The sequence below is a fragment of the Typha latifolia genome, chromosome 5, assembly GCF_019914945.1.
Source record: "Typha latifolia isolate L0001 chromosome 5, TyphaL0001v2, whole genome shotgun sequence".
Classification (NCBI taxonomy): domain Eukaryota; kingdom Viridiplantae; phylum Streptophyta; class Magnoliopsida; order Poales; family Typhaceae; genus Typha; species Typha latifolia.
Window position 1 is genome coordinate 16,601,800 of NC_133090.1, and position 23,995 is coordinate 16,625,794.

General features: G+C 39.0%; 5 protein-coding genes across 12 annotated transcripts; 2 read left to right on the top strand and 3 right to left on the bottom strand.

Annotated features, from left to right (window-relative positions):
* The first annotated feature begins 113 nt into the window (after nucleotides 1-113).
* LOC140788699 (glucosamine inositolphosphorylceramide transferase 1-like) lies at nucleotides 114-4,607 on the top strand. 2 transcript variants are annotated; one of them, XM_073138082.1, is made up of 4 exons: nucleotides 114-725; nucleotides 820-942; nucleotides 2,394-2,561; nucleotides 2,670-4,607. In XM_073138082.1, exons 1-4 carry the CDS (start codon nucleotides 417-419, stop codon nucleotides 4,341-4,343), a joined length of 2,274 nt encoding a protein of 757 aa, XP_072994183.1. In that variant the 5' UTR covers nucleotides 114-416; the 3' UTR covers nucleotides 4,344-4,607. The 2 variants fall into 2 exon arrangements, with proteins under 2 accessions (XP_072994183.1, XP_072994182.1); XM_073138081.1 differs by having other exon boundaries at nucleotides 161-725; nucleotides 817-942.
* Nucleotides 4,608-6,071: 1,464 nt separating this feature from the next.
* On the top strand, nucleotides 6,072-7,845 carry LOC140788704 (uncharacterized protein At4g29660). Its single transcript, XM_073138094.1, has 2 exons — nucleotides 6,072-6,257; nucleotides 7,503-7,845. Exons 1-2 carry the CDS (start codon nucleotides 6,075-6,077, stop codon nucleotides 7,611-7,613), a joined length of 294 nt encoding a protein of 97 aa, XP_072994195.1. The 5' UTR covers nucleotides 6,072-6,074; the 3' UTR covers nucleotides 7,614-7,845.
* Nucleotides 7,846-8,003: 158 nt separating this feature from the next.
* On the bottom strand, nucleotides 8,004-10,872 carry LOC140788703 (putative transcription factor bHLH041). 2 transcript variants are annotated; one of them, XM_073138093.1, is made up of 6 exons: nucleotides 10,644-10,872; nucleotides 10,425-10,524; nucleotides 10,207-10,275; nucleotides 9,503-10,114; nucleotides 8,949-9,320; nucleotides 8,004-8,393 (listed from the first exon to the last, which is right to left on the bottom strand). In XM_073138093.1, the coding sequence occupies exons 1-6, from the start codon at nucleotides 10,736-10,738 to the stop codon at nucleotides 8,289-8,291; spliced, it is 1,353 nt and encodes a 450-aa protein (XP_072994194.1). In that variant the 5' UTR covers nucleotides 10,739-10,872; the 3' UTR covers nucleotides 8,004-8,288. The 2 variants fall into 2 exon arrangements, with proteins under 2 accessions (XP_072994194.1, XP_072994193.1); XM_073138092.1 differs by having other exon boundaries at nucleotides 9,503-10,117.
* Nucleotides 10,873-12,072: 1,200 nt separating this feature from the next.
* On the bottom strand, nucleotides 12,073-15,675 carry LOC140788700 (GTP-binding protein BRASSINAZOLE INSENSITIVE PALE GREEN 2, chloroplastic). Of its 2 annotated transcripts, none has more exons than XM_073138083.1 (3): nucleotides 14,353-15,675; nucleotides 12,930-13,097; nucleotides 12,073-12,813 (listed from the first exon to the last, which is right to left on the bottom strand). In XM_073138083.1, the coding sequence occupies exons 1-3, from the start codon at nucleotides 15,568-15,570 to the stop codon at nucleotides 12,481-12,483; spliced, it is 1,719 nt and encodes a 572-aa protein (XP_072994184.1). In that variant the 5' UTR covers nucleotides 15,571-15,675; the 3' UTR covers nucleotides 12,073-12,480. The 2 variants fall into 2 exon arrangements, with proteins under 2 accessions (XP_072994184.1, XP_072994185.1); XM_073138084.1 differs by having other exon boundaries at nucleotides 12,684-12,843; nucleotides 14,353-15,654.
* A 195-nt stretch (nucleotides 15,676-15,870) lies between these two features.
* On the bottom strand, nucleotides 15,871-23,218 carry LOC140788701 (V-type proton ATPase subunit B 2). Of its 5 annotated transcripts, none has more exons than XM_073138090.1 (15): nucleotides 23,090-23,218; nucleotides 22,454-22,524; nucleotides 21,740-21,795; nucleotides 21,549-21,647; nucleotides 20,730-20,789; nucleotides 20,177-20,288; nucleotides 19,863-20,071; nucleotides 18,735-18,863; nucleotides 18,442-18,579; nucleotides 17,572-17,722; nucleotides 17,151-17,233; nucleotides 16,905-16,952; nucleotides 16,720-16,773; nucleotides 16,555-16,638; nucleotides 15,871-16,370 (listed from the first exon to the last, which is right to left on the bottom strand). In XM_073138090.1, exons 2-15 carry the CDS (start codon nucleotides 22,509-22,511, stop codon nucleotides 16,185-16,187), a joined length of 1,467 nt encoding a protein of 488 aa, XP_072994191.1. In that variant the 5' UTR covers nucleotides 22,512-22,524; nucleotides 23,090-23,218; the 3' UTR covers nucleotides 15,871-16,184. The 5 variants fall into 5 exon arrangements, with proteins under 5 accessions (XP_072994191.1, XP_072994186.1, XP_072994189.1 ...); XM_073138085.1 differs by having other exon boundaries at nucleotides 18,735-18,866; XM_073138088.1 differs by having other exon boundaries at nucleotides 18,735-18,866; nucleotides 22,454-22,550; nucleotides 23,090-23,194.
* Between the last annotated feature and the right edge of the window lie 777 nt (nucleotides 23,219-23,995).

Genomic DNA, 23,995 nt, shown 5'->3' on the forward strand with positions numbered 1-23,995 from the left:
AGTTCTAACCCTCTTCGCGATCTCGACTAAAGAACAGGTCTACTTAGCATCACAAGTTATCACTAATGGAAAAGAATCTATTTTATTAGTTATTAGTTACCCTTTTTAACTCTAACCTCTTTTTGCGTACTACTACCACCACTGCGACAATCGAAGGGATAAATTAAAAAAGTCGGCGGCCATCTCCATCGGAATCCACTCTCATTTCTTAAACCGTAGATTAAATCCCACCTCGACCGGCCGCATCGAAGGAAGGCGTGGTCTTCTCCGTCGTCGCATCTTCCATCGCTTATATATATTTTTATCCAGCATATGATTTCTTTGGGATATTCTATTCGAGGAACTCCCCATTGACGCCTCTCCTAGATCCGGACAAGGGGCAAACCGGAGGCGGATGCGAAGCTACCTCCTCCGAGATGGGGGAGAAGGGTGTGAAGCCCTTCGGGTCTAGGGTTTTGGGATGCACCGCTATGGCTCACTGGTGCCGATCTCGGTGGAGGTGGGGTCCCTTGAGAATGTTGGCTCGATCCCCTTCCTTCGTATCGTTTCTTCTCGGATCCTTGGTCGTCTCGTCCCTCGTCGGATTAGCGTACTTCTGGGTCGTTGTCTCGGCCTTTCGCCACTCCGATTCGCCCATCTTCGGGTGCCGGCCGGATAGCGAGGGGTCTTGGTCGATCGGGATATACTACGGGAAGAGTCCCTTCTCGCTTTCTCCCATTGAATTGGTAAGATTAGTCGTCAAAATCGAATTTTGAACTTGAGTTTTAGCTGTCTGGAACCAATTTATATGTTTGCGTGCGTGATTCGTTGAGGCAGCAGGAGAATAGGAGTAACGGGAACAGTTCAGCGTGGCCGGTGGCTAATCCTGTGCTAACTTGTGCGTCTCCGTCGAAGGCTGGTTATCCGAGCAATTTTGTGGCGGATCCATTTCTTTATATTCAGGTTGGTTCTGCTGCTTTTTAGCCCTCTCAGTCTCTTTCTTTATCGAGTGAAAGTGATGCCTTGTTTTGTTTTCCAATTAAGTGCTAGATTGAGTGTGTTAGAGAAAACTTTCTTGTTTCTGTCGTTTGGTTTGGATGCTTGACTGGTAGTTTACTTGAGAGATTCTTTAGTTTCTGAACTGTGTCTGGAAGACTGAAACATCTATGTGAGTACTTATCTATTTTCAGTCAAGGAGAACTAATGGGGACCGTCAAGAAAGTGTTTGTTCTTGTGCAGTGGAGTTTGGTTACACACAATACCATACATTGATAGCAGTCATAGTATAGGTAATTTATTGTTAGCCAGCTCTAAAAGGTTGCTTGGCCTTGAAGAGGTTTTTAGTTAGTTGGTTTTGATTTCAACACTGTGATACATGAAAGTAAACTCAAATGAAAGAATATGGTTCGAATTTGTACTAAGACACTGTAAATTTGTATTTTCAGTGTACAGTAAAAAGTGATATAAAATAGGTCATCTTAACATCAAGCTTGCTTAGGCACATAGCAAATAATGGTTTGAGGCAACAAAAGAATGAAAAATCTCTATATGCCTGTCTGATACATCCATATTGCTCTTTAAGAGCAAGCACAAAACTACAAATTAAAGTTATTTTTCAGCTCAGTACTTCTGAAGCATTCTGCAAACACAATGGTGTTATTGAAGTTTAGAATCATTAAAATTTATCTCGATCTAGTTCTAGTTCATAATGTGATCACTAAGAAAGTCAGAATTATGCCCAGAATTGGTTAGCCAATGCAAATATTAACTAGAAAAGATCGAAAACATTTGTATTTATGTTCCAATGGTTTCTTCCTTGTAAATTCCTTATTCATATGTTCTTTCAGAGTCGGTATCACACTAGTTGGCTTGCTCATCTCTGAGTTGTGCCCATCTTTTGGTCTGTTCTTATCTTTGTGTATTATCATCTTTTGGCACCTTCTCATATTTGAGTTGTGCTCTAGCCGAACCCATATTGTTAGGAGAAGAAGATTTATGGCCGCCTACTTATCTTCTTTCTTGCATATCCTCCCTTGGTTACACCAACTACCTTTTTCTGTTTATTGGAGAATAAATGCATTCTTAATACGAAATAGTGCAAAGTCGTCAGCTGTATTTACACCATCAAATGCAAGTCGAACAGGTCAAGCTTACAGTAGCAAATTAATTCGTTAAAATATTTGGAAATTGAAAAACCAATATAAGAAAGAACTTGAGAATAGTAATATATGTTCAACAAACAAGGATTCGTACATGAAACATGCTTTATTTATGCATAAACTATAAGTTGCAGATATCGCAGAGTAATTTATTTCCTCTTGTATACTATTTTTATATTCCTTGACCTTTTCTAATAGCCACATGCTTGAATTTAAAATTTTTCATGTGACGTGAAATATTGTGATTTTTTTTAGGACTACAATATGTACCTATTCTTTGAGACAAAAAGTACTACCTCAATGCAAGGTGATATTGGTGTTGCAAGAAGCGTTGATCAAGGTGCCACATGGGAATTTCTTGGTATTGCTTTAGACGAGCAATGGCACTTGTCTTATCCATTTGTCTTCAATTACCAGAATCAGGTAAGAAAGAGGAGCCAGTCTATTTGGCTTAAATTTCAGTATTAAAATAGCCACAATATATTCAGAAAATAAGAATCATCATACTTTTACTCTCTTTTTTTCTCTTAGATTTATATGATGCCAGAGGGCAGTAAAAAGGGAGAGCTTCGACTGTATCGAGCAACTAAATTTCCTCTTAAGTGGACTTTGGAGAACGTTCTTATAAAGAAACCACTTGTTGATGCATCCCTAATCCAATACGAAGGCTACTACTGGCTGTTCGCATCAGATTTTAGCCAGTTTGGTTCCGAGAAGAATGCGGAGCTCGAAATATGGTATAGTCGTTCACCTCTTGGCCCCTGGAATCAGCATAAAGGAAACCCAATATATAGATCTGATAAAAGCTTAGGAGCTCGAAATGGTGGAAGACTTTTTATATATGGAGGGTCTCTCTATCGTCCAGGCCAGGATTGTAGTGGTACTTATGGCAGAAGGATCAAAATGTACAAAGTTGAAAAGCTAAACAAGGAAGAGTACATAGAGGTTCCGGTTGATCTTGGGATTGAAAAGTCCAAGAAAGGCCGAAATGCTTGGAATGGCATCAGATATCATCACTTGGATACACAGCAACTCTCATCTGGTGATTGGATTGCAGTAATGGATGGAGATCGTGTTTTTTCTGGTGACTCGTCAAGGCGGCTCCTCTTTGCTTGCACAAACTTCCTGCTGGTCATTGTGCTGATCATGTTCCTGGGATTTGTCATTGGTGCCTTGAACTGTTTTCTTACTCCAAGATTTTGTGTTACTCCAACTAGGAGAAATGAGTCACCGTGGTTTCGGTCTCATCCCCACTTTAACTGGAAAGTCCGAAGATATTTGTCTGGCATGAATAGATATGGTTCTTCCATCAGAAGCAGGATAAATCCTAAAAATTGCTCGGGAGTGCTGGTCTTGTGCTTTCTTGCTTTTATAAGCGTTGTTAGTATCTGCATGGCTGTACATTTCCTATTTGGAGGGAATGGTGCTGAAGAGGCATATGCATATAGGGGGCAATATTCTCAATTCACAATGGTTACAATGACATATGAAGCCAGACTTTGGAATCTGAAACTATATATCAAACACTACTCTCGATGTGAATCTGTAAGAGAGATTGTTGTTGTTTGGAACAAAGGCAACCCACCAAATCTGGATGAGTTTGATTCTGCTGTGCCAGTAAGGATACGTGTGGAGGAGGTTAACTCTCTGAATAACCGATTCAAGGTGGATCCTTTGATTAAGACCAGAGCTGTTCTTGAACTGGATGATGATATTATGATGACTTGCAATGATATTGAGAAAGGTTTTAGGGTCTGGCGCGAGCATCCTGAGCGCATTGTAGGCTTCTATCCACGTTTGATAGACGGAAGTCCTTTGAAGTACAGGAATGAGAAATATGCCAGGGGGAAGAACGGGTATAACGTCATACTTACAGGTGCTGCTTTCATGGACAGTGAATTTGCATTCAACAAATACTGGAGTGAAGAGGCAAGAGAAGGGAGAGACTTTGTGCACCAGTCCTTCAATTGTGAGGACTTGCTGATGAACTTTCTATACGCAAATTCAAGTTCAGTGAGGACTGTCGAGTATGTCCATCCTGCCTGGGCTATCGACACATCTAAGCTGTCAACTGCTGCTATTAGCAGAAATACTCAACACCATTACGCCATCAGGACAAAGTGTTTGTCCAAGTTTGCTTCAATATATGGTCCCCTCCCTCAGCAGTCTGAGTTTAGCAGTAGGGAAGATGATTGGGATAAATAGAGTAAAGCATTGAAAGGTGGAAGACAGTGAGCGGAAGGATACAAATCGTAGAACATTCAAATCGCATTCCTCTGGATGATAATTGTTCCATCTGAGGTTCTCAGACATGGAAAGTTTGCCTTCTGCTTGGAAAGATGGCAGTGTATGTGGTTCCCTCATTCTGTAATATTATTTATGCTCAGTTCATTGATAGCTAACCAAGTTGTATTCTGTTAACTTCGAATGGGTTTTAGCTCTTTACGTTATCTCTCCAAGTTAATCTTTCGTTTTCTGTAAAAGTTTGTAACTTTAATCGCCGTCTTCTTTTCTAGCCATTGGTAAATTCCTGGCTTTTTTCTGACCATTTTGGACACTGTTTTTATTGCAAATGTATAGGTTTGATTAACATCATGTTAATTTTATATCAGAAGAGACGACGCCTCCTTACGCGTCAATCATCAAATTCTCGAATCTTAAAGCAGCAGGATGTTCTTTGCTATATATATAATGTTATATGGTAAATCGGGGATCTTCTCTCTCACTACTAATTCTTCCGCTTTGCTTCCGCCTCCTCCTTCCACCATCAACCTCTCGACGACCATGGCGATGTTCTGGAACGCGATCTTTGGCTCGACCGCCCTGGATTGCTTATTTCAAGCAGAGCGATGCGCGAGATCTACCCTCGCCGCTACTTCGCCGTCAACTACGCCGTTGTCTTCCTCCTCGCCGTCCTCCTCCACCTCGTGTGGTGGAAGCCCTCTTACCTCGCCTTGTTCTTATGCATGGCGGTGTCGTGGATTCTTCTTTATCTCTACCGCGACGAGGACGGCGACGGCGACGGCGACGGCTGGATCCCGGTCTTCGCGCTAAGCGTCTCCACGCTTATCGGGCTACTCTTCGCAGGTGCCGTAATGGAGTTTGTCGTGGCCGGCGCCATTAGTGCGGCGGCAGTCGTGGCACACGCGGCAATGAGGAGGGGATATGAGGTTGTCCCGGGGGCAGAGGAAGGAGACGGAAGCAGAGAGTGGTATGTCGAGATTAGTGAGGACGGCGTCTCTTAAGCCACAGTGGGGAAGCACCTTTGTTGCCTTGATGGGGAATGGATATCCAGGATTGCTGTCGTCTTTTCACTTTTGTCTTTTTTGTTGCAAATCTGCAATTCGATGTAGAGAATGAATGCCTGCCAAATGACTGTAGAAATGCGTAAGTAGGTCTGCGCAGCTTTCAAAAGCTGAAACCAGAGCTTCAAATTTAGCTAAAGATATACCAAGTAAGCACTCTTGTTTCTCTTTCTTTTTCCTTTTTTCTGAAAAAAGAATAAGCATCTCTTAAAAATTGTAGGTTCTCATCCATGGGAGATTGGATAAGAGAAAGAAAACAAAATTTAGTATTAATCTCCCATCCTTATATGCCTTAATCTGAGAATTACAAACGCCCAATTGTCACCTTTTTTTTTATTTTGGGTAATTTATAAAATATTTTTATTTTTAGCCCAGGGCCTGCTTTCTTTTTCCCATATTGGATGGGCTACGGCCCAATTATTATGGTGCATTGAGGCTAATTAATAAATAATCACAGTGTATATGGAACACCCAGGGCACCAAAACCCTCTCGCCCGCTCTCCTGTAGACGCGTCTTTAAACTATATCGCAAGACCGCCTATTTGCTGTGTATCCATCGGTAAATCTCTAAAATCCTCTTGGGGAGGAGGAGGTTGTGTAGGAAATTGAGTCTGTGTTCGATTAGGAAGGGATGACGAGTAGATTCTGGAGATGGTACGCGGATCGACAGTTCTACAAGTGGGAGAAGACCGTTCTCTGGGATATGGTTGAGCCCTATCGCCGCCCCAAATCTTTCACGCCTCTCATATCCATATACGTCGCCGCCTTCTACACTGGGGTTGTGGGATCTGCAGTAACCGAGCAACTCTATAAAGTAATCACTCGTTGGCCTCTCTTCTCTTGCTCTAATTCTATTCTTCCTCAATTAGTTTTTCCATTCAATCTTAACGATGCTTGTCTTTGATCCGCTTTAACTGGAAAGCTGGCTTCTTTTTCACTTTTTCACTTTTAAGCCTTTCCGCCTCTCGGATGTTTGACATAATGCCTAAGATTCTTCATTTCGATATTTTGAAGTATTGAGAGTACAAGATTTTCACACAAAAAAAAGTATAAATTTTGACAGTAGGGACGATTTTAACTATTTTATTTTTTAAATCTATTTGAAGTGAAAGATAAAACATTTGTGTGTGTAATTGTAAGAGCACTCTCTTTTTGTACAGTAATGAATGTTGTAGCAACCTATTGTGTGGATTGAGAGTGGCTAAGTGGAAGTTTGAAGGAACAGCTGGCTTATACTTGTGAACCCAAAGCTAAAGAAATGCCTGTGATATTTTTTGAAATGATTATGGTGGTTTAGTGTATATAAAGAGCAGATATGAGTTCTGGATGGAGATGATTGAGTTGTTATGGAGAGATTGGCATGGATTGTGATTCGCTTGCTTATACCCTTCATGGAGAATTTTGGTAACTAACTCTTGGTAGGACATGGCTTTGAAGTTAGGAGGTCAAGAATTCAAGGTGATGACATGCTTGTGGCTCATAAGTTCCGAGTATAGAAAACAGATGTCATGGTTTGATGTAATGCTAAGGGCTCTGATAGTTTCTAGGTACAACTTTTATGCCTGTCAACCAACTTATGCCCCACATTGTGTCCAAGTTTTGAGTAACTACTCATGATAGGCTTATATTTATGTCTCATTCTATTCTCTTATTGTAAGGGACGAGTTTTCTTAACAAAATCATTGAAAGAATTATGGCAAGCTACAATAACCTTAAGAAGGGATAAGCAACTAATGGAATGCCTTTGCTATGAAATTTATATTCCTCCATTTTTCTCCTTGTAAGTAGCTTAGAATGTGCATTTTGTGTTCATTTGGTCAAGACTAAGGCTCTAATACTTCATCCTAATTAAATTGACCGCTATTTGATGGAAGCCTACTGAGTTTGTTTTACTCATCTTTTGGTTCATTTTTTCAGCTTTTTATGGAGCAATAAGTACAATAATTAACAAATGTTTCATCTCTTAGTGGACTCTTCCCAACTATTCTCAAGAATTTGGGGACAAAGCAAATGTTTCAGGTACAATGAGGCCCTAACCTTGATGTTCATTGTTGAACAGGAAAAATACTGGGAAGATCATCCAGGTGAAGCAGTGCCTCTCATGAGGCCCAAATTCTATTGGGGCCCTTGGAGGGTGATGAATGGAGACGCGCTTCCTCCTGAAAAGTGATAGGTCTCATAGGGTTGTTGAAGTTCATGGAAGGCTTCTGACTTCTGCTCTTGTTAATATGGAAAAGAATGGTGGAGATCATGTGATTATGAAGTTCTAAAAGTCCTAGGCTTTATGTATGTCTATTTTTCTCATAGAAACCACTGTTTGATAGTTGGCTGGTGTTGTATTGGTATTGTCAGCAAGTATTTGACATTTTGATAAACATGCGATCCATTTCTTTTTTCTGTCACTTTTGAAGAATTTCTCAGGGATGCATACCTTGTTATTATGCTTCCAATTATCTTGCTTTATAGAGTTTGAGAAATAATAAGAATTTCAGCATCAACCATGACGGCTGATCAAATTTTGACAAGGAGAAGAGCATTATACCTACTATATCTACTGTAATTCTGTAAAGTATAATACATTACTACATCTAAATACATCTCTTATCTTTACACTGATATGGGAATGTCTGTGGGCTTAAACAACTACCAGCCACCATTAATACCCATCCAATATAGTTGAAGCAAATGGTTCAGAACAACTGAATAACCCCTAACTCATTCCAGATGTGTCTGATTAAGATTCTCAGGATATTGTCTTCTTCTCAAGCTTTCACTATCTTTGAAGGCAATGGATCAAATGCGGCTATGTAGTTGTACACCTACTCTCTTCAAGCATTTGAAGTAGTCAGAACGGATGGCTTATCCCTGAGCTTAAGGGAGAGTTAAGATTCATGCCATCAACTGCGCTGATCATTGCTTCTTCGAATAGAGCCTCATTCCAATCGCAGTCCTGGTCATCAACAGCGATACAATAGATCAATATTACACTTCAAATCCAAGAAAAGAACACCTTTTCTTCTTTTCTTTTGAAAAGTTCATCTACCAAAATAGATTATTTACTTTTGTTAGTCATGGGACTTCATAGCATGGAATATATTGTGGAACAAGTCATCTTTGGTGGCTGAATAGGTTTTCTAGTTTGCAGGCATTGCATCAGAATAGAGCTAATTTCTTGAGCACGCTCTAGTCTTTGCTTTAGTTTGTTGTTCTTGTTAAATAATTCAAAATAATTCTACAAGGGCAAGGTCAATAGCGACCGCATGGCTGATTAGCTGAACCAGTCATCAGCTATAATTTTTAATTACATAATTCTACTTATATCCTTTCTTGGAGGAGGTAACTGCCATTAATTAGTCTCTACTAGTTGAGATGTTTGGACTGAGCAAGGGGATAAGGAGAGGAGAAAATATAACTAGTTTCTATATTGAAAATATTGTTAGTCACAAATCAATTACAAACAGGAAAGGGTATATTTGCTTAGTATGAATATGTGTAGTATACATACCTTAATTTGTATCTTTATGCTTGCTCTTGCAAATAAGTTCATCTGAGGAGAATATGTTTGAGCTTCTACTGATAATAAGTTAAGAGCTGTGATCCTCTGGAGGCATTCAAGTATGTGGAGAATCAATTCAATGATATCACATTCTACTCTGACTGTTATTCTCACATTAATGTGTTGCAATTCTGGCGACGGTGCAGAGGCTTTGAGTATTTGAAGTTGTATGCCTCCACTTGTGCCATTGGCATCCTTAATTTGGTTTGAAGGATGCAGAAGTTTCTCTAGCTTCCTGTTCTTCTCTTGGAGCTCATAGATTTGTGCTTCCAGAGTACTTAAGTAGTTCTTTGCATTGATGAGCACTGAAGTCTTGTCTTTCTGAAGTAAGTTAAGAAGAAAAGAGAGAACAACAAAAGATCAGCAAAGTAATTGTAGATTGATCAACTAATTTTCAGGGAGCTAACTAGTTGAATTGCTTAACAACATAAGAGAGGGACTGTCTTGATCCTTACTGTTTACTGTTCAGATAAGAAAGGTGAGTTTTTCTACCAATCTCATACCTTAGATCCATGGGGGAGTAGCATCCTCAGTTCCTGAAAACTTGCATTAAGTTTCTCTCGCCGTCTGCGTTCAGATATAACATGGTGCAACTGGTTGTTAGCTGGTTGTCTTTCCTGCATTCTTGTCTCAGAAGATAATGAATCGATTCTTCTCAACATGGCGATCGACATTTTCATCATCTTCTGGCTACACAAGTCCTTCTTAGGTTCAAATTTCGCGACGAAGGATGAGGTGTAAGGTCCGAATGCTACTGCTCGACGAAATGCCTGAGCTCCATGGACTTGAGCCTCATTGTTTGGGTTTGAGACCACAGAAGGGGAAGAAGAGGAAGAAGATGAAGTCGATGAGATGACGGCCATCATCGCTCTTGTGATTGCCGCATCGCTTTTGCTCTTCAGAGAAGGTAATTGAACAACATTGTGGTTTACTTTGTGGAGAGCATCCAGGTGTTGAGTCACTGCTTTTGAAGCAGTCTTCTTCAAATTGTTGAGCTCCATATAAGAATTTGCTTTGATATTACTAAGCTTAGATGAATAGTCTGAACTACCATCCGAAAGCGATTGGATCGACGACAACGAAGACGAAGGTTGAGAAATCTTTTGTGCAACCATCTGCTGTAATAATTCAGCAATATATTCAGAAAGAGATCAAAAGCATAATTGAGCTAATGAGGAAGAAACTATCGACAGCCATAGTGAATTACATTAGTTGTCATTGGCGTCCTAAATCCGATTGATCCAGTACTATTGCATCCTTTGATCTGTACTTCTTTCTGAAACACAGAAAACTCATCATTGATCAGTTACACTAAAAGATATAACTGAATATTACTATTCATCAATCTGAATTCCAGCTTCCTGCAATAACAAAATCAAATCCAACATAAATTTATTGAAAATCACTTCTTCTACTCATCATCACCTGATAGAACTGCTGCTCCATTGGATTTGCAGCTGAATTCATGAGATTAGCATCTCCAAGCTCAAAACATGTGTAACCTTGGCCATATGCAGATCCAGAGCTACAAGTTGGAAATGAAACCAAAGCCAGTCAATAAAAACACACACTCTTTATCTCTCTCTCTCTCTCTCTCTCTCTCTCTCTCTCTCCCAATTATTTCAAAATTCATACATCACATACTCATTATCCATGCTATACAAGTTTCCCCAGTCGCATTCGAACGGTCTCTGAGCGCAATCTTTCTCACTTTCATTGAAGTAATACCATCTATCCATGAGGATTAAAACGAACGACTGGTTGTGCCAAGTGATCAAACTTAAAGGAGCAAGAAAAAGATTATAGAATATGCGACCATAAACACTGGGGATAAGAGACAAGAGAAAGAGACGCCACTATAGTTTGAGGGGGAGAGGTTTTTAAGTGATAAGTAATAAGATGCGGTGGAGTTTGGTTAATAGAATGGCGTGCTTGTTCTTCTGCTTAATTGTACTGCAAGTGGGGAGTACAATGAATGGAACAGTGGTGGATTAGTAGCCATAGAATTAGTCGGTTGGTCAAACTCGGACGCACATGAGCAGTTGAACAGTCAAAAGCGGAGGCATAAAGTAACCAACAAATTTGAGGTCTCTAATGCTAATGGATGGATAATGATGTTTCTTAAAGAATACTAATTTTGGTTCAAGATAACTTGCTACTACGGATATGTTACGGTTGTGGTTAACTAATAGATCTAGCTAATCATTTCGTTTACATGCATGCATATGATTTGAGCTCAAATATTATGTATATATTTTCTGCTCTAATGTACTTTGATTTTGGACCGGTCAGGCCGACAAAAGAACAAAAAAAAACACCTTTGGATTCTGTCGGGATGTCTTCTCTTTTCCCCTTTTTGTGATGCAGATATGGAGATGGGACGAGTAATTTGGGCCTTCGAATTTGTTTTCCTTTTTTTTCTTCTCGTATGTTTTGAAAGGTTCGAGATTTGAGTTTGAACCAATGTGTTGGATCAATTGGAATCTTATAAAAGTAGGAAGAAGGGAGAAAGTATTGAAGTATAATAAAAGATTAGGTTTAGTCTTTTCTATTGGCTTATGGGTGAATTCACAAATTATTACTCGTTAGTTTTCCTTTTTAAACCAGAAATAGATGAAGTAAACAACGACGAACAAAATGGACAGTTTATGGTCTAATTTATTGTTCCTTAGTTTCTGAATCTATGGGTAAAATAAAATTAGCACTTGTGGATTATCTACTACGACCAAGTAAAAAGAGTAGTGCCATGTCATGTTGACCCCTTGGCTTTCTTTGTAAGAAATCTAATAATAAAAAACGCTTTAGAGTTAATTAAAATTAGACTTACCTAATCCATCACATATAGATACAGGTCGCCGTCATACAGTATCTACAAATGCCTATTTTATTATTAGTAAAGAAGGATCCCGAATAGAAATGGGTTTGCATTTATAATTTTATGTGCATGCCCCCAAATAGATAACAGTTGAAGCCTTCCTGAATTTAATTCTTCTCTTCTCTTTCAATAGAAAGTTCCAGAGGGTAAAATCCATACAGACTTGTCCTTAGTCCTGGTCAAAAATAATTATATGAGTAATCTTAAAACTTATCATTCATTAGCTTCTCTTACAAAGATAATCTCTTAGAAATAAGAATCTAAATTTATTGTTATGTCCAAACAGTCTCTGATGAATCAAAATTCTTCTATAAACAAAGAGAAGACATGCTTAAAGATGCCTACCATATATACTCTAGGGTTTTAGTACCCGGGAGTTTGTCAACTGCTCAAGTCTCTTTCCATTGAGAAGTATCTAAATAACCAACACAGAGATCTATCTAGTGTCTGTGGTCCTCCAATCTCACAATTTGATTCAGCATAGTAATCAATCACTTTTGATAAGTAGCAGAATAGCTGCTCCACGCAACATCAATTTTTAGACTCCAAACTGGATAATTAAGCACCCATAGCTGCATCATCTTTAATTGAAGGTGGGGAAGCTGATCATGAATTGCTAACAACCTTTTTCTTCTCGTTTTTACTGCATTTCAGCTTACTTGATGATCTATCGGCTTGTGAGACTATCTTTGACACGGTGAATCCTGCTTCTTCAAATATCGATGCTCTTTTAGGGATGAGAGAGTTCCGTAGTACAACATCAACACAGTCATATGTCCAAATACCTAAAACAGCATCTCCCTTAAGCCCAATGGCAAACCACCCAAGACCTGCAGCTGCTATATCAACAGAACTTGCATCCCAACTGTTCCCAGTAACAGTAAATTCCCTTCTTACCCATTTGCCAAGCTCATTGACCCGGTTTTCACCAATGGGTGGCTGCAGTATATGTCATAGTAAATGCATAAGCTCCACCCAGCATCATAAAGAAGTTAGTAATCTGGCAAAATGAATATGGAAAAGTTTGTGAAGTCGAGCGAGAAAAGAAAGGATACCTGCAGCTGCAAACCAAAATGTTTTTCTATCATTGAGGAGGCATTTTCTGCCTTCCCCATGTGAAGTGGAAGAAGCGGTGATGCCCAGACTGTAACGTAGATTGTATCTGCTGATGATTCCTCAACATCTAGCCTCATCAGACCACCAATATGAACAGAATGTCCCACCTGCAAACAAGTGAGTTAACACATGTGAGCAGATCTAGAAAATAAAGAACAAGCACATTCTTTGTTCTACATGACTTTAAGTTGCTTTCTGATAATAGATTGTGTTGTAGTCATGCAAAATATTTGAGATGGTTATCTCGAAGGAACTCTACAATAACAGAAGGTCCATATGCAACAAGCTGCTCTCTTGCTCAAGATTTCGGTAAGGAAGCCAAAGGAGGAATATGGGAAGGAAATACTGCAGAGGAGTCTAGAGGTGCACTGGACATGTCCCCATATTTTCCCTTCAGGAAATTAACCTATCATAAGTGGGTACTAAGAAATCACCTCGTGATGGAAAAAGAAAATTTTGTTTCATAGCTGCAGAAATTTATGGACGCAATTCAATGAGTTGCATAGAACCTAGTCTCTCATTGTTCATGCCTTGATTGTGTCATAGAAGGCATGTTCCAACTTCCAACCTATTCTCAACTTATCCATAGGTATTATTCCCTGACAAAATCAGCAAAACAGAGTATATACAACATGAAAGCAGATATTTAACACTTTTCCTCTGCTTATTCCGCATCATACAAGGATGTTCTTTAAGATGATGGAACACTTGGGAATGTTCATTAATATAATGGAATGGAATTTTTTATACCAATTACTATATGGACGCCGAATTCCCTAATCAGCATTTTTTCTGCATACACCAAGTTCACCCCAATCAAGTAATCCAGAATCACATAAGCAAGAACTTCGCTTGAACTAGATGGCTACTCTGGCGTTCCCCACATAATCAATTTTAAGCTCATATCATCACAATCCCATCGAGTGGCCCATGTCTACATATTTTTGGACCCTCTACCCATCTTAGTAGTCCATAAAAAGTACTTTAAACTCTCTTCAGAAACACCAAAGATGCATGACATAGCATATTTTTCCTTCTGTGTATTTAAATTGCTCTTCTAGATCATGCATGATAACACCAAATCCTCCAAGAACATGACCTCTATGATAAACCCCTCTATTTATCTAAGCACATCTGGATGCAACTCAAAGATATATGCATATGAAAGAAAAAGTAGAGTTGACGAATTAAAAAATGTAAGCAGTCAACAACTATGAGAGGAGTAATTAATACATGTTACAGGCAGGCAGAGTTGTTAACCTTCAATGTGTAACCTTAGGCTGCAAACTACTTGGGTGTTTTACAAATAAACATAGAAAAATATGAACTGAAAGCATAACAAAAGCAATTAGTAAAACCAACCTTGATCCTGTAAGTTCTCGGCCTCAATTCCTTGGTCATATTCACCAGCTTCTGCTCCTCCCTCGTCAACCTCGTCGTGATCTGATAGGGATGCAGAATCCCCGGCGTATCGAACAGCTTCGCCTGCCCACCAAGGACGCCCTCCACCCTTACAATCCCTAATGTCGTTCCCGGCACCGGCGCCTCAGTCAAGTGGCTCACATTCCCCACTGAGCACCTCCCCATTGCGTTAATCAACGTCGACTTCCCCGCATTCTGCGCTCCAACCGCCCACACGTTCCCCCTCGCCCCTGCGAGCTCCCTCACGTGCTCCACCAGCTCCCTCACGCCCCAATTCTTCGCCGCGCTCACCAGGTGCACCCCGGCGAGTTTAATCACCCCGCCGACCCGCGCCCGCTTCCTCGCCCACTCCTCGAGCCAATCCGGCGAGATGGAGGACGGCGGGAGGAGGTCGACTTTGGAAACGACGAGGACGACTCGGGGGACGTTCGCCGGCTCGTTTCGTTTCCAATTGGCGGAGTGGGCGTCGATGGATGCGGAGACGAGGCGAGCGACCTTGCGGGGGAAGGAGCCGTCGAAGTCGGCGGCGTCGACGACCATGAGGACGACGTTGCGGGGTCCGGATGGGGAGGCCATTTTGGGTGCGACGGCGCGGTCGAAGTCGAAATCTGGGAGGAGGTTCTCGGCGGAGGGGTTCTTTACTTGGCCGTAGTGGCGAAGAGAGTGGCAGCGAGCGCAAACTAAAGGAGGACGAGAAGGTTTGGAGTCGTCCTGTTCTGGCTCTTGGAGGGGAAAGAGACCAGATTTGAGGGAGAGGGAGAGGTGGGCATCGTCGTCGTCGTCGATGAGGTCGAGACGGGCGCGGTAGTCGGGTGATTTGGGAGAAGGAGGGGAGAAGAAGCCGGGAAGTGTGGGGTCAGAGTCTTGCATGTGGACGCCGCAGCCGGGGCAGAGGGGAAGAGAAGGGAGGTTGGAATCAGAGGAGTCATAGCATCCGCCGCGGAGAAGAGAGAGAGGAGGGAGAGGAGGAGGAGGAGGAGGAGGAGGAGAGGAAGGGGAATGGGAAGAGAAGGGACGGAGGAGAGGAAGTAGGGATGGAGGAGGAGGTGGAAGATATGGTGGTGGTGATGGTGGTGGAGAAGTAGACAAGTAAAGAGGGAGGCGGTAGAGCTTATTAGTTGATCTCGGAAGTGATAGCTTCCGAGCGACGTGAAGCATCGCGGATTCGTTGTTTCGCTTCGTCTTCTACTTCTACTTCTTCTTCATATGCTGGTGTTAAGCAAGACTATGGTGGTCTGGTCTAACATTAAATGGCAGAACCCTAATTGGAAATATTAAATACCATATCATATTAAACTATACTAAAAGTGCTGTTAAACATTAAACATGATCAAATCATGGGATTTTAATGTGACGCGACGAGAATGTCTGGCTTCTTTTTTTCTTGCCCGTCGAACAAGAATTGAAGTGTATTCCTGAGAACAAAGAAATGTAATTTTTTGTCCATGGAGACCAAAATTTTATCAAGGATGAACAAATAAAAGAGTCTTCCCTTTACTTATTTGTCCACAAGAATGAATCCATAAGAATGTCTACTAAGTAATGACCAACCAACTTTTGTAGACAATGATGTCTAAAATTACTGATATAACAAGAGCCAAAGAGATCATGTAACCAACATTCGCCCTGCAAGAGGGATAGATAACCTCAACTGCAAAAGAAAAGAAAAGAAAAACTCAACTCAACTCAACTCTGGGTTTGATAAATAACCATCACTTTATTCGCTTTGGCTCCCTCCCATGGACTTTGCAACAGGGTGCTTCATTGGCATCTTAATGGGATGCATCTCGACTGTAGTACTGATCTAGAGTCTTTGCAGGAATACGATGAAGAAGCTCGCGTGGAAAGATGCGAAGCAATGTCCATGCAAGATCGAGAGATTGGAAGATGTTGCGTGTATCGTATGCTCCTTGAGTGACAAACTTCCTTTCGAACTTGTCCAAGAACTCCAAGTAGAGCTGTCATTTAAACAACTTCAGTTAAAGAGAAAAAAAAACAAAAAAAAGCTAAAAAAAATTGCTTGGGAGGCATTGAGAGAGGTTAGTGCATGTCTATTCATAATAAACCATTTGCATGTGCACGTTCATGTATATCAGTATATGCATACTGTATGAATGAGAGAGAGAGAGAGAGTAAAAAGACCAAATCTTCGGATGAAAGTGCTTCCTCGCCAACAACTGCTTTCATTGCCTGAACATCCTTCCCGATAGCATAATTGGCATAAAGCTGAAGCACAAACAGAACAAGTTCATCGTCTCAAGAACAGATCTCTGTTACTTGTAGCAGAGACTATATACAGCAACTAACCTGGTTAGACACATCAGCATGATCACGGCGAGTCATGCCCTCTCCTATAGCGCTCTGCAAAGAATTAACCAGTGAAGAGAATGATCTATATGCTTATACCTTTAAACAGCCATCCACTTTGTCTGGGAAAGGCACTTCTTGAATTGAGGGGAAAAAAAATAAACCCTTGAAATTGAGAAACTCACCTTCATAAGTCGTGAGAGTGATGGAAGGACATTGATGGGTGGGTAGATCTGTTTAGATATATTTAAGGTTCAGAATTCACAAGAAAAAAGTAGAAAACAAACATAATAGCTACAAGAAGCTGCTCTTTATATATGCACTGCTAAGAAAACAAAATGGTAAAAAGTTTGGAAAACTAGCATATTTATTTGCAATTTGCAACTTCTTTGAGCATTAATGATAATACTAAAAAACAAATTATGCATTACCTGTCGATTGTGGAGTTGCCTGTCAATGTATATTTGACCCTCAGTAATATAACCGGTAAGATCTGGAGTGGGATGTGTAATATCTGTTCGGCAGCGTAAGACAATTGAGTAAAAAAGAAGAGATGAAATTAAGGACCATACGCTTACTCAAATACAATAGAAAGATATGTAGAAGGACAAAAATGGTATTGAGAGGTTCGGAATCTCAGATAACTACCCCATCATACAAACATGCCCCGGCAAAAACTTATCAGCAATAAGAAATGTCTCAAATATCCACTAATTGATATTTCACTGAATATTGACAAAATAACAATTTCATAAACAAAAAAAGCATCAGTCAGTATTTTGATGAACACACTATCTGTTGGAAACAGGTTACAGTGCATTAATATTTTGCAAAGAGAACATCAAAACTTACCGTCGTTTGGCATAGTTAAAATAGGTATCTGAGTGATTGATCCTTTTCTTCCTTCTATACGACCAGCTCGTTCATATATTGTTGCCAGATCAGTATACATGTAGCCAGGATAACCACGCCTACCAGGCACTTCTTCTCGAGCAGCCGAAACCTGAAAGGAGAATAGATGTGATAAACTCGAGAAGACCTAACTGTAATCAAGCTCAGCTAGACAACACTGAAAATGCATATCTTCAAATTTTAAATTTAATATGTAGTACTTGATATATGATGTATGACCCACTTGAAAGTTTATTGTGTATATATGTTAATTATGGTAATATTTCAATTTCAAGTCCTATACTAATATCAAGTATTTAGGCAAATGTAGTTATATCTGCTTGATTCAAGCTTCAATTAAACATGAGTCAGAGTTAATATAGCTAAAAACAAGGCCAAATTTGATTTTTCTTTTTCTGAAATGCAATTGAGATAAGATCAAGATAGAGCTCGGGCTGGCTTGAGAACAAGCCTTGTTCCAGCCAATTGCTCCTACATGACCGAGCTTGATTGTAGAAGTGAGGCCCAAATCCATTTCAAGAGCACTTGGCTACACATACAGGTCTCCTATAAAGATGATGTACTCCTTAGATTAGCAAGTGCAGCCACAGAAAACATTGTCACATTATCTGAAATCCTTCAGGTTTAGTTGAATTTTATTTTTAGTTCAAGCATCCGCATAGGCAGTGAGCATAATAATGTGAGAATCAATTAAGTGGCAGAGGAAGTTATAACTGATAGCTTGTCAAGACAGACCTACCACTACTGTACTCACATATATTACAACATCTCATAAAGTACGTCCAACTAAGAAAAAGAAAAAGTCCTTACTTCACGAAGTGCATCAGCGTATGAGCTCATATCAGTTAGGATGACAAGAACATGCTTCCCACATTCATAAGCTAAGTACTCTGCGGTAGTGAGAGCAATTCGAGGGGTGATGATACGCTCAATAGTAGGGTCATTTGCCTGCAAGAAAGAGGAATAGAAAAATCAATGGAACATACATAAATTTAAATGCTCATTTATTTTCAACCATGAACCCAGATTCCTAATAAACTGACAAATAAATGGCATGACTTTAGAAAATAATCAAATGACAAAGGGCAGGTCTAGTAAAATACCAGATTCAGAAATAGTGTCACTCTCTCCATAGAACCATTTTCTTCAAAATCACGTTTAAAAAACTGAGCTGTTTCCATGTTTACTCCCATAGCTGCAAAAACAATAGCAAAATTGTCCTCTTCCCTGTCCTGCTGATTCAAATAGGATAGTCAGCTTGAACTGAGGATTTAGGAGTAAATAGTAGGGCCCTTGCTTTCCCTCGGTCCCTTTCCTAGACTAAGAAACAAGCAATGCACATGGTCCAAACCGTAACTTGTCAAATATCACACTTCTAAGAAAATTAAAAATTACATGAAGTCACCTGCAAAGTGCAAATGCAGTAGACTAAAATGTGGTCTTGAATTATGAAATGTATGCATGAAGTGGATATAATGAAACACACTGAAAAATTAGCCCTAAGATATCGGTTAAGATTTGCAAGTGTAGCATAGCATTACGAACAACATCCAGATCAAGGCAGATGCTCATCTGGTTCTCCCAGACAGCTTACCTAGATGATAGATAAGGCATTGACATGAACTATCAATTAGGAGAAATCTAGCATTCTCATTGACCCTAAAATCAAATTGTAATTCCATTTAAGTGCAAATAAGACCAAATAAATTATCAAGGGATGTAAGGAAAATACTACTGGTTCTAATCCTGATATGAATAATTTGCTTGAACTAAATTTCCAGAAGGGGACATAGTACATAGTATTGCAGGCAGGCAGAGTGTGGCTTAACATATATTTGGTAAGCAACTACATGCGAGGGAGTGTCATGGACCAGGTTAAGCACAACTAAAAATAGTAACATTTCATAAAGAAAAAGGAAAAGTGAAAAGCATATTAGACTACTTATTCAAGTTTACGGTAAGAAATTTTACTAAACAACTGCCATACAAAAATTTTGAGAAACTACAAAGTAGATTTGATGCAAATTAATGCAAAGAATCAAAAAAGGAAAATGAAAGAACAACATGACCAAAAAAGTCCTGGGTGCATAGTAATTTGATGCTAAGTAGATAATGCAGCATAGAGTACCAAGAAATTCCTCATGTTCAACATACCCAGAAGCAACAAAATGATAAGAAGCTAGAATTAGCCATAACAAAATATTAGAAACAAAAAAGGTAGGTTCATATACCCCCAAGAGATTGCCAGACTTCTCTAATCGCTTCACAAGACCAGCCTGACGGCAAATCTGAGCTGCAATTTCATTATGTGGAAGCCCAGCAGCTGAAAAAAGAGGAATCTTCTGCCCTCGAGCAATAGAGTTCATAACATCAATGGTAGATATCCCCGTCTGAATCATCTCTTCAGGATAAGTCCTCTCACTGGGATTGATAGAACTTCCTGCAACAGAATCATAAGAACCAGTCACATACATCACAAGTATGTACTCTGGGTCAAAAAATAACAACACTATTGGCACATAAGCATCTTCAGTTCCTAACACACCAGAAATATCCAAGTATGCCTCAGGTAGTATAGGTGGCCCATTGTCTATAGGTTTCCCAGAACCATTAAAAATGCGTCCAAGCATATCCAATGAAACAGGGGTTTTCAGAACCTGCATATAAGCATTACAACATCATTAATAGCAAGAAAAAGACACTATATTTGAAAGACACCAATTTTCAACTTCAGGTCACGAAAAACAGGGGTTTTCCACTAAAGCAAGAACTCAAATTGTCTTTTTTTATCCTAAATCTATAGAATAAACTGTTGCTTCTAGTCTAGATTCCCATCTTCGGTTCCCTAGCAATAAAGAGGCAGCTTTCATTATCTTTCCTTCTAAACTAAACCATTTTTTTATTTTTTTCTATTCAAACTTCACCAATGGCTTGAAGGACATAATCTTTCTGTGACGAAAATAAATTGCTTGAGTTGAAAAGAAAAATATCCAAAGAAAGTGAAACATAACTACCTAGAAGAGAGTGAGCACATGCTTAAATGAGAGCAGACACGACTGTAAATTAGCAACAATATTGTCAAAGAGTAGACCCATTACCTCCCCAGTGAATTGCACTGTTGTATATTTGTTATCAATACCTGATGTTCCTTCAAAAACCTGCCAACAAACAATAGACCACACCCAAATTATACATAATAAAAGATGACAGCAATGAAACATGGAAGTCAAGGACATAAATCCTATGGGAAAAATGCAAAAATCTGATAGGCATGTCAGACTAAATGTGAACTTTACAAAATTACAAGAAATTGAATGAATTAAAGATAGAAATGACTCAATCGAGAATGGATATAAAAAGAATTATCGTTGATGAAAGATGACAGAAGTGAAATGTGTAAGTCAAGAGCATAAATCTTATGGGAGAAAATTGTAGACATCTGGCAGGCATGTCAGACCAAGCATGAAAGAGAGCAAAATTTTTAAAAAAAATTATGAGGAACTAAATGAATTAAAGATATAAAGAGACTTATCATTGATGCACTATTACCAATATGAAAATTAAGGACTTGATACAGCTATAGACATCATGGACTAAAATGAACCCTGTGATTCATAATCTCAAGTCCAAACATCAAACTATCTGATTACAGAATCTAAGTCTTCATTCCAGATGATGCAAAAAGAAAGACAAAAAGAGGACGCACTAGATCTATCGCATGCATCGAATTAAGAAGAGAAGATAATACCCAGACAATTCAGAGATTTGTCGTTCAACAAAAAGGAGCAAGTGTTATGCCCCAAGACAACATTGTCTATGTAGAAACCAAATTGCAGAATTGAAATGGAGGTAGAAAAAATAATAGAAGCATTTGCTTCATTAAAAAAAGCTAGCATAACGGAGAAACGACTAATTACTTGAACAACAGCTTTCTCCCCATCAACTTCCAGCACTTGACCACGCCTAGTTGTGCCATCTCCTAGTCTTATATTGACAATTTCTTGATATTTAGGACCCTGAAAATGCATTTTTTAAAGTAAAATCATTAGTAAGATGTGAAAGTATAACCAACATTGTTGCAAAGATGGTTGATTACAAGGTCACATACCTTCACTTTTTCCAAGATGACCAGAGGGCCAGCAACACCAGAAACGGTCCTATATTCTGCAAGATATGAAAGAAAAGGACCAAAATTTCAAACCAACATACTTTTACGACTCTACACTACTATCACAAAAGATTGGTCCTAAATAGACCAAATTATACAGTACAACGTGCAACGAAAGATGTAAGTATGGAATGTAGCACATATTGCACATATTGCACACATTAAAGGGAAAAGCTACAAAGCTTGAGAGATAATATTGGCATTGAAAACGAAGAAAGATGCTGAGAAATTTGGAGCCAGATATAACTTAAATCATGAGAAATACAGCAGAGTACACAGAAGTCTCAATGCCTTCCAAAGAAGAGCTAACTGCCAAAGAAGAAAAGGAAAAATGATATTTCTCAATGTACCCTAAATAAGCTATTTCTGAACTACAGAGCAATATCACTGTTCACCGAGCAGAACCACTAGCAACAAAACACATAGTATCCAATAGAATCAGACAAAGGAAAAATAGATAAAATCTAGAAGATCAATGAAATTTCAAGCGATCATCTTTGAGCTGAAATTTATAAATGCTTATGGAAGCTAGCAACACTGAATTCTCCTTCCCAAGTATTAAACATTGCAAAGATGAATCTGAAAATATTATCGCAAAATGAGACACAAGAACAACATAGCTAACTATGTCATGTTGGTAATGGAACTACGTACCCATGCCAATCTCCAGCGATCCTTCCTCCATGTCAGAAATATTCTTTTCCACAACCATACTCAATAAAAGCCTAAGATAAGGGCAACAAAAGAAGAGCTATAGCAAATCATTACATCATATATAAATTAATACACAAATATCAAATCTAATTAATAACATAAGCGAATAAGAACCGGAGAGAAAACCCAACTTAAAATTTTAGTGCTTACAGTGATCAAAGTCTTTCACAAGATGGAAGAGAAGTTATGATACAAAGTACAATCAATAGAAGGGACCTAAAAATCCATCATTTCCAAAATGCACACAGATCTACGAAATGAATCTAATATAGAAACACCAGGACGCTCCAATAACAATAAGGATCAGAAATGTCGTCTAAAGATCGAATAGATGAGCTATCTTCTAAACGATCTGGACCTGAGAAGGAAATAATAATCTAATACCGGAAATAAATGCTAGATCAATAGCAGCTTCCCTTCCCTAGTATACATTTCTCTCCTACCTTTTGATCAAATGATCTAGCAAAGAATCAAGCGATCTTCTCTGATCACTCTCATATATAAATCAAACAAATCGAGACAAAAGCAATCTCGCAAGCAAATGATAGATTACGTCGCTTAAGATGCACAGCGTACCAAATCGAAGCAGGAGAGAGCTCCCCGGAGAGGAAGGCGCCGGGAAAAAGCTTGCCTTGGATTCTATCTGAGCGAAAGGGATCAGAGATCGACGAGGGAGGCGACAAATGGAAAAAATCGAAACTAATCGCGCCCTTTTATAAATTGCCTTACATGTTCATTTATTTACAAACTCCGATCACCGCTCAATAGAGAGAGAGTAATCTCATCCGCTCATTTGGTGAATCGTGGTTGGTCTACACAACGGACGGCCTTGATTGACGGTTTACCATTTTTGTGATAAAATAGAGTTTTTGAAGAAACTAGCTCTGGTACAATTTATTTTTACCCAAATATATTACTCCTCAAATTTATTACTAAATAAGATCTAATTTACTATAGCAATAATAAAAATACTAAACTAATTAGTAATTTTATCTTTAAGCAAAAATACTAATTAGTTTAATATTTTTATCTGGTTCTAAAATAATTATAAATGTTTGTAACTTAATTTTTCAGCAGTAAAAAAAAAATTTTGTCTGACGATAAAAGTATTTAACTAATTAGCATTTTTAAAAACACTAATTAATTTAATATTTTTATTAGTGTGACTGTAAATTAAAATAAATTTGAAAAATAATCTATTTTGATAAAAAAAAAAACAAAAAATGGAGGTCTAGTTTGTCAAAAACTCGATAAAATCATAAAATATCCAAAACCGAGCGGCTCGGGTTAAAACTTACAACACGTCGACAACTGTCACGAATAGACCATTTTGCTGGATTTAAGTACGAGATATTTGATACTGGACTCGGGAGATCGTAGGAACTTGCTGCAATCAAATGCCTCTGATTGGCTGCAATAGAAGCAGTTAAAGTAGAGAAGTTTGAAGCTATTTTAACCAACTTCGTAACTTATCATAGTCTG

What these genes read in the sequence shown, in the direction of transcription:
- LOC140788703 (XM_073138092.1), bottom strand. Translation starts at nt 10,738, where the DNA reads ATGGATAGATGGTATTACTTCAATGAAAGTGAGAAAGATTGCGCTCAG. An exon ending in TTGTATAGCATGGATAATGA is followed by an intron (nt 10,525 to 10,643) that starts GTATGTGATGTA and finishes TCCAACTTGTAG; the next exon opens with CTCTGGATCTGCATATGGCC. An exon ending in GGACGCCAATGACAACTAAT is followed by an intron (nt 10,118 to 10,206) that starts GTAATTCACTAT and finishes GAATTATTACAG; the next exon opens with CAGATGGTTGCACAAAAGAT.
- LOC140788700 (XM_073138083.1), bottom strand. Translation starts at nt 15,570, where the DNA reads ATGCTTCACGTCGCTCGGAAGCTATCACTTCCGAGATCAACTAATAAG. An exon ending in CGAGAACTTACAGGATCAAG is followed by an intron (nt 13,098 to 14,352) that starts GTTGGTTTTACT and finishes ACTTGTTTGCAG; the next exon opens with GTGGGACATTCTGTTCATAT. An exon ending in ATTTTGGTTTGCAGCTGCAG is followed by an intron (nt 12,814 to 12,929) that starts GTATCCTTTCTT and finishes CATATACTGCAG; the next exon opens with CCACCCATTGGTGAAAACCG.
- LOC140788699 (XM_073138081.1), top strand. Translation starts at nt 417, where the DNA reads ATGGGGGAGAAGGGTGTGAAGCCCTTCGGGTCTAGGGTTTTGGGATGC. An exon ending in CGCTTTCTCCCATTGAATTG is followed by an intron (nt 726 to 816) that starts GTAAGATTAGTC and finishes TCGTTGAGGCAG; the next exon opens with CAGGAGAATAGGAGTAACGG. An exon ending in TCTTCAATTACCAGAATCAG is followed by an intron (nt 2,562 to 2,669) that starts GTAAGAAAGAGG and finishes TTTTTCTCTTAG; the next exon opens with ATTTATATGATGCCAGAGGG.
- LOC140788704 (XM_073138094.1), top strand. Translation starts at nt 6,075, where the DNA reads ATGACGAGTAGATTCTGGAGATGGTACGCGGATCGACAGTTCTACAAG. An exon ending in TAACCGAGCAACTCTATAAA is followed by an intron (nt 6,258 to 7,502) that starts GTAATCACTCGT and finishes ATTGTTGAACAG; the next exon opens with GAAAAATACTGGGAAGATCA.
- LOC140788701 (XM_073138085.1), bottom strand. Translation starts at nt 22,511, where the DNA reads ATGGTTGTGGAAAAGAATATTTCTGACATGGAGGAAGGATCGCTGGAG. An exon ending in TCATCTTGGAAAAAGTGAAG is followed by an intron (nt 21,648 to 21,739) that starts GTATGTGACCTT and finishes ATGCATTTTCAG; the next exon opens with GGTCCTAAATATCAAGAAAT. An exon ending in TGACACTATTTCTGAATCTG is followed by an intron (nt 18,580 to 18,734) that starts GTATTTTACTAG and finishes TCTTTCTTGCAG; the next exon opens with GCAAATGACCCTACTATTGA.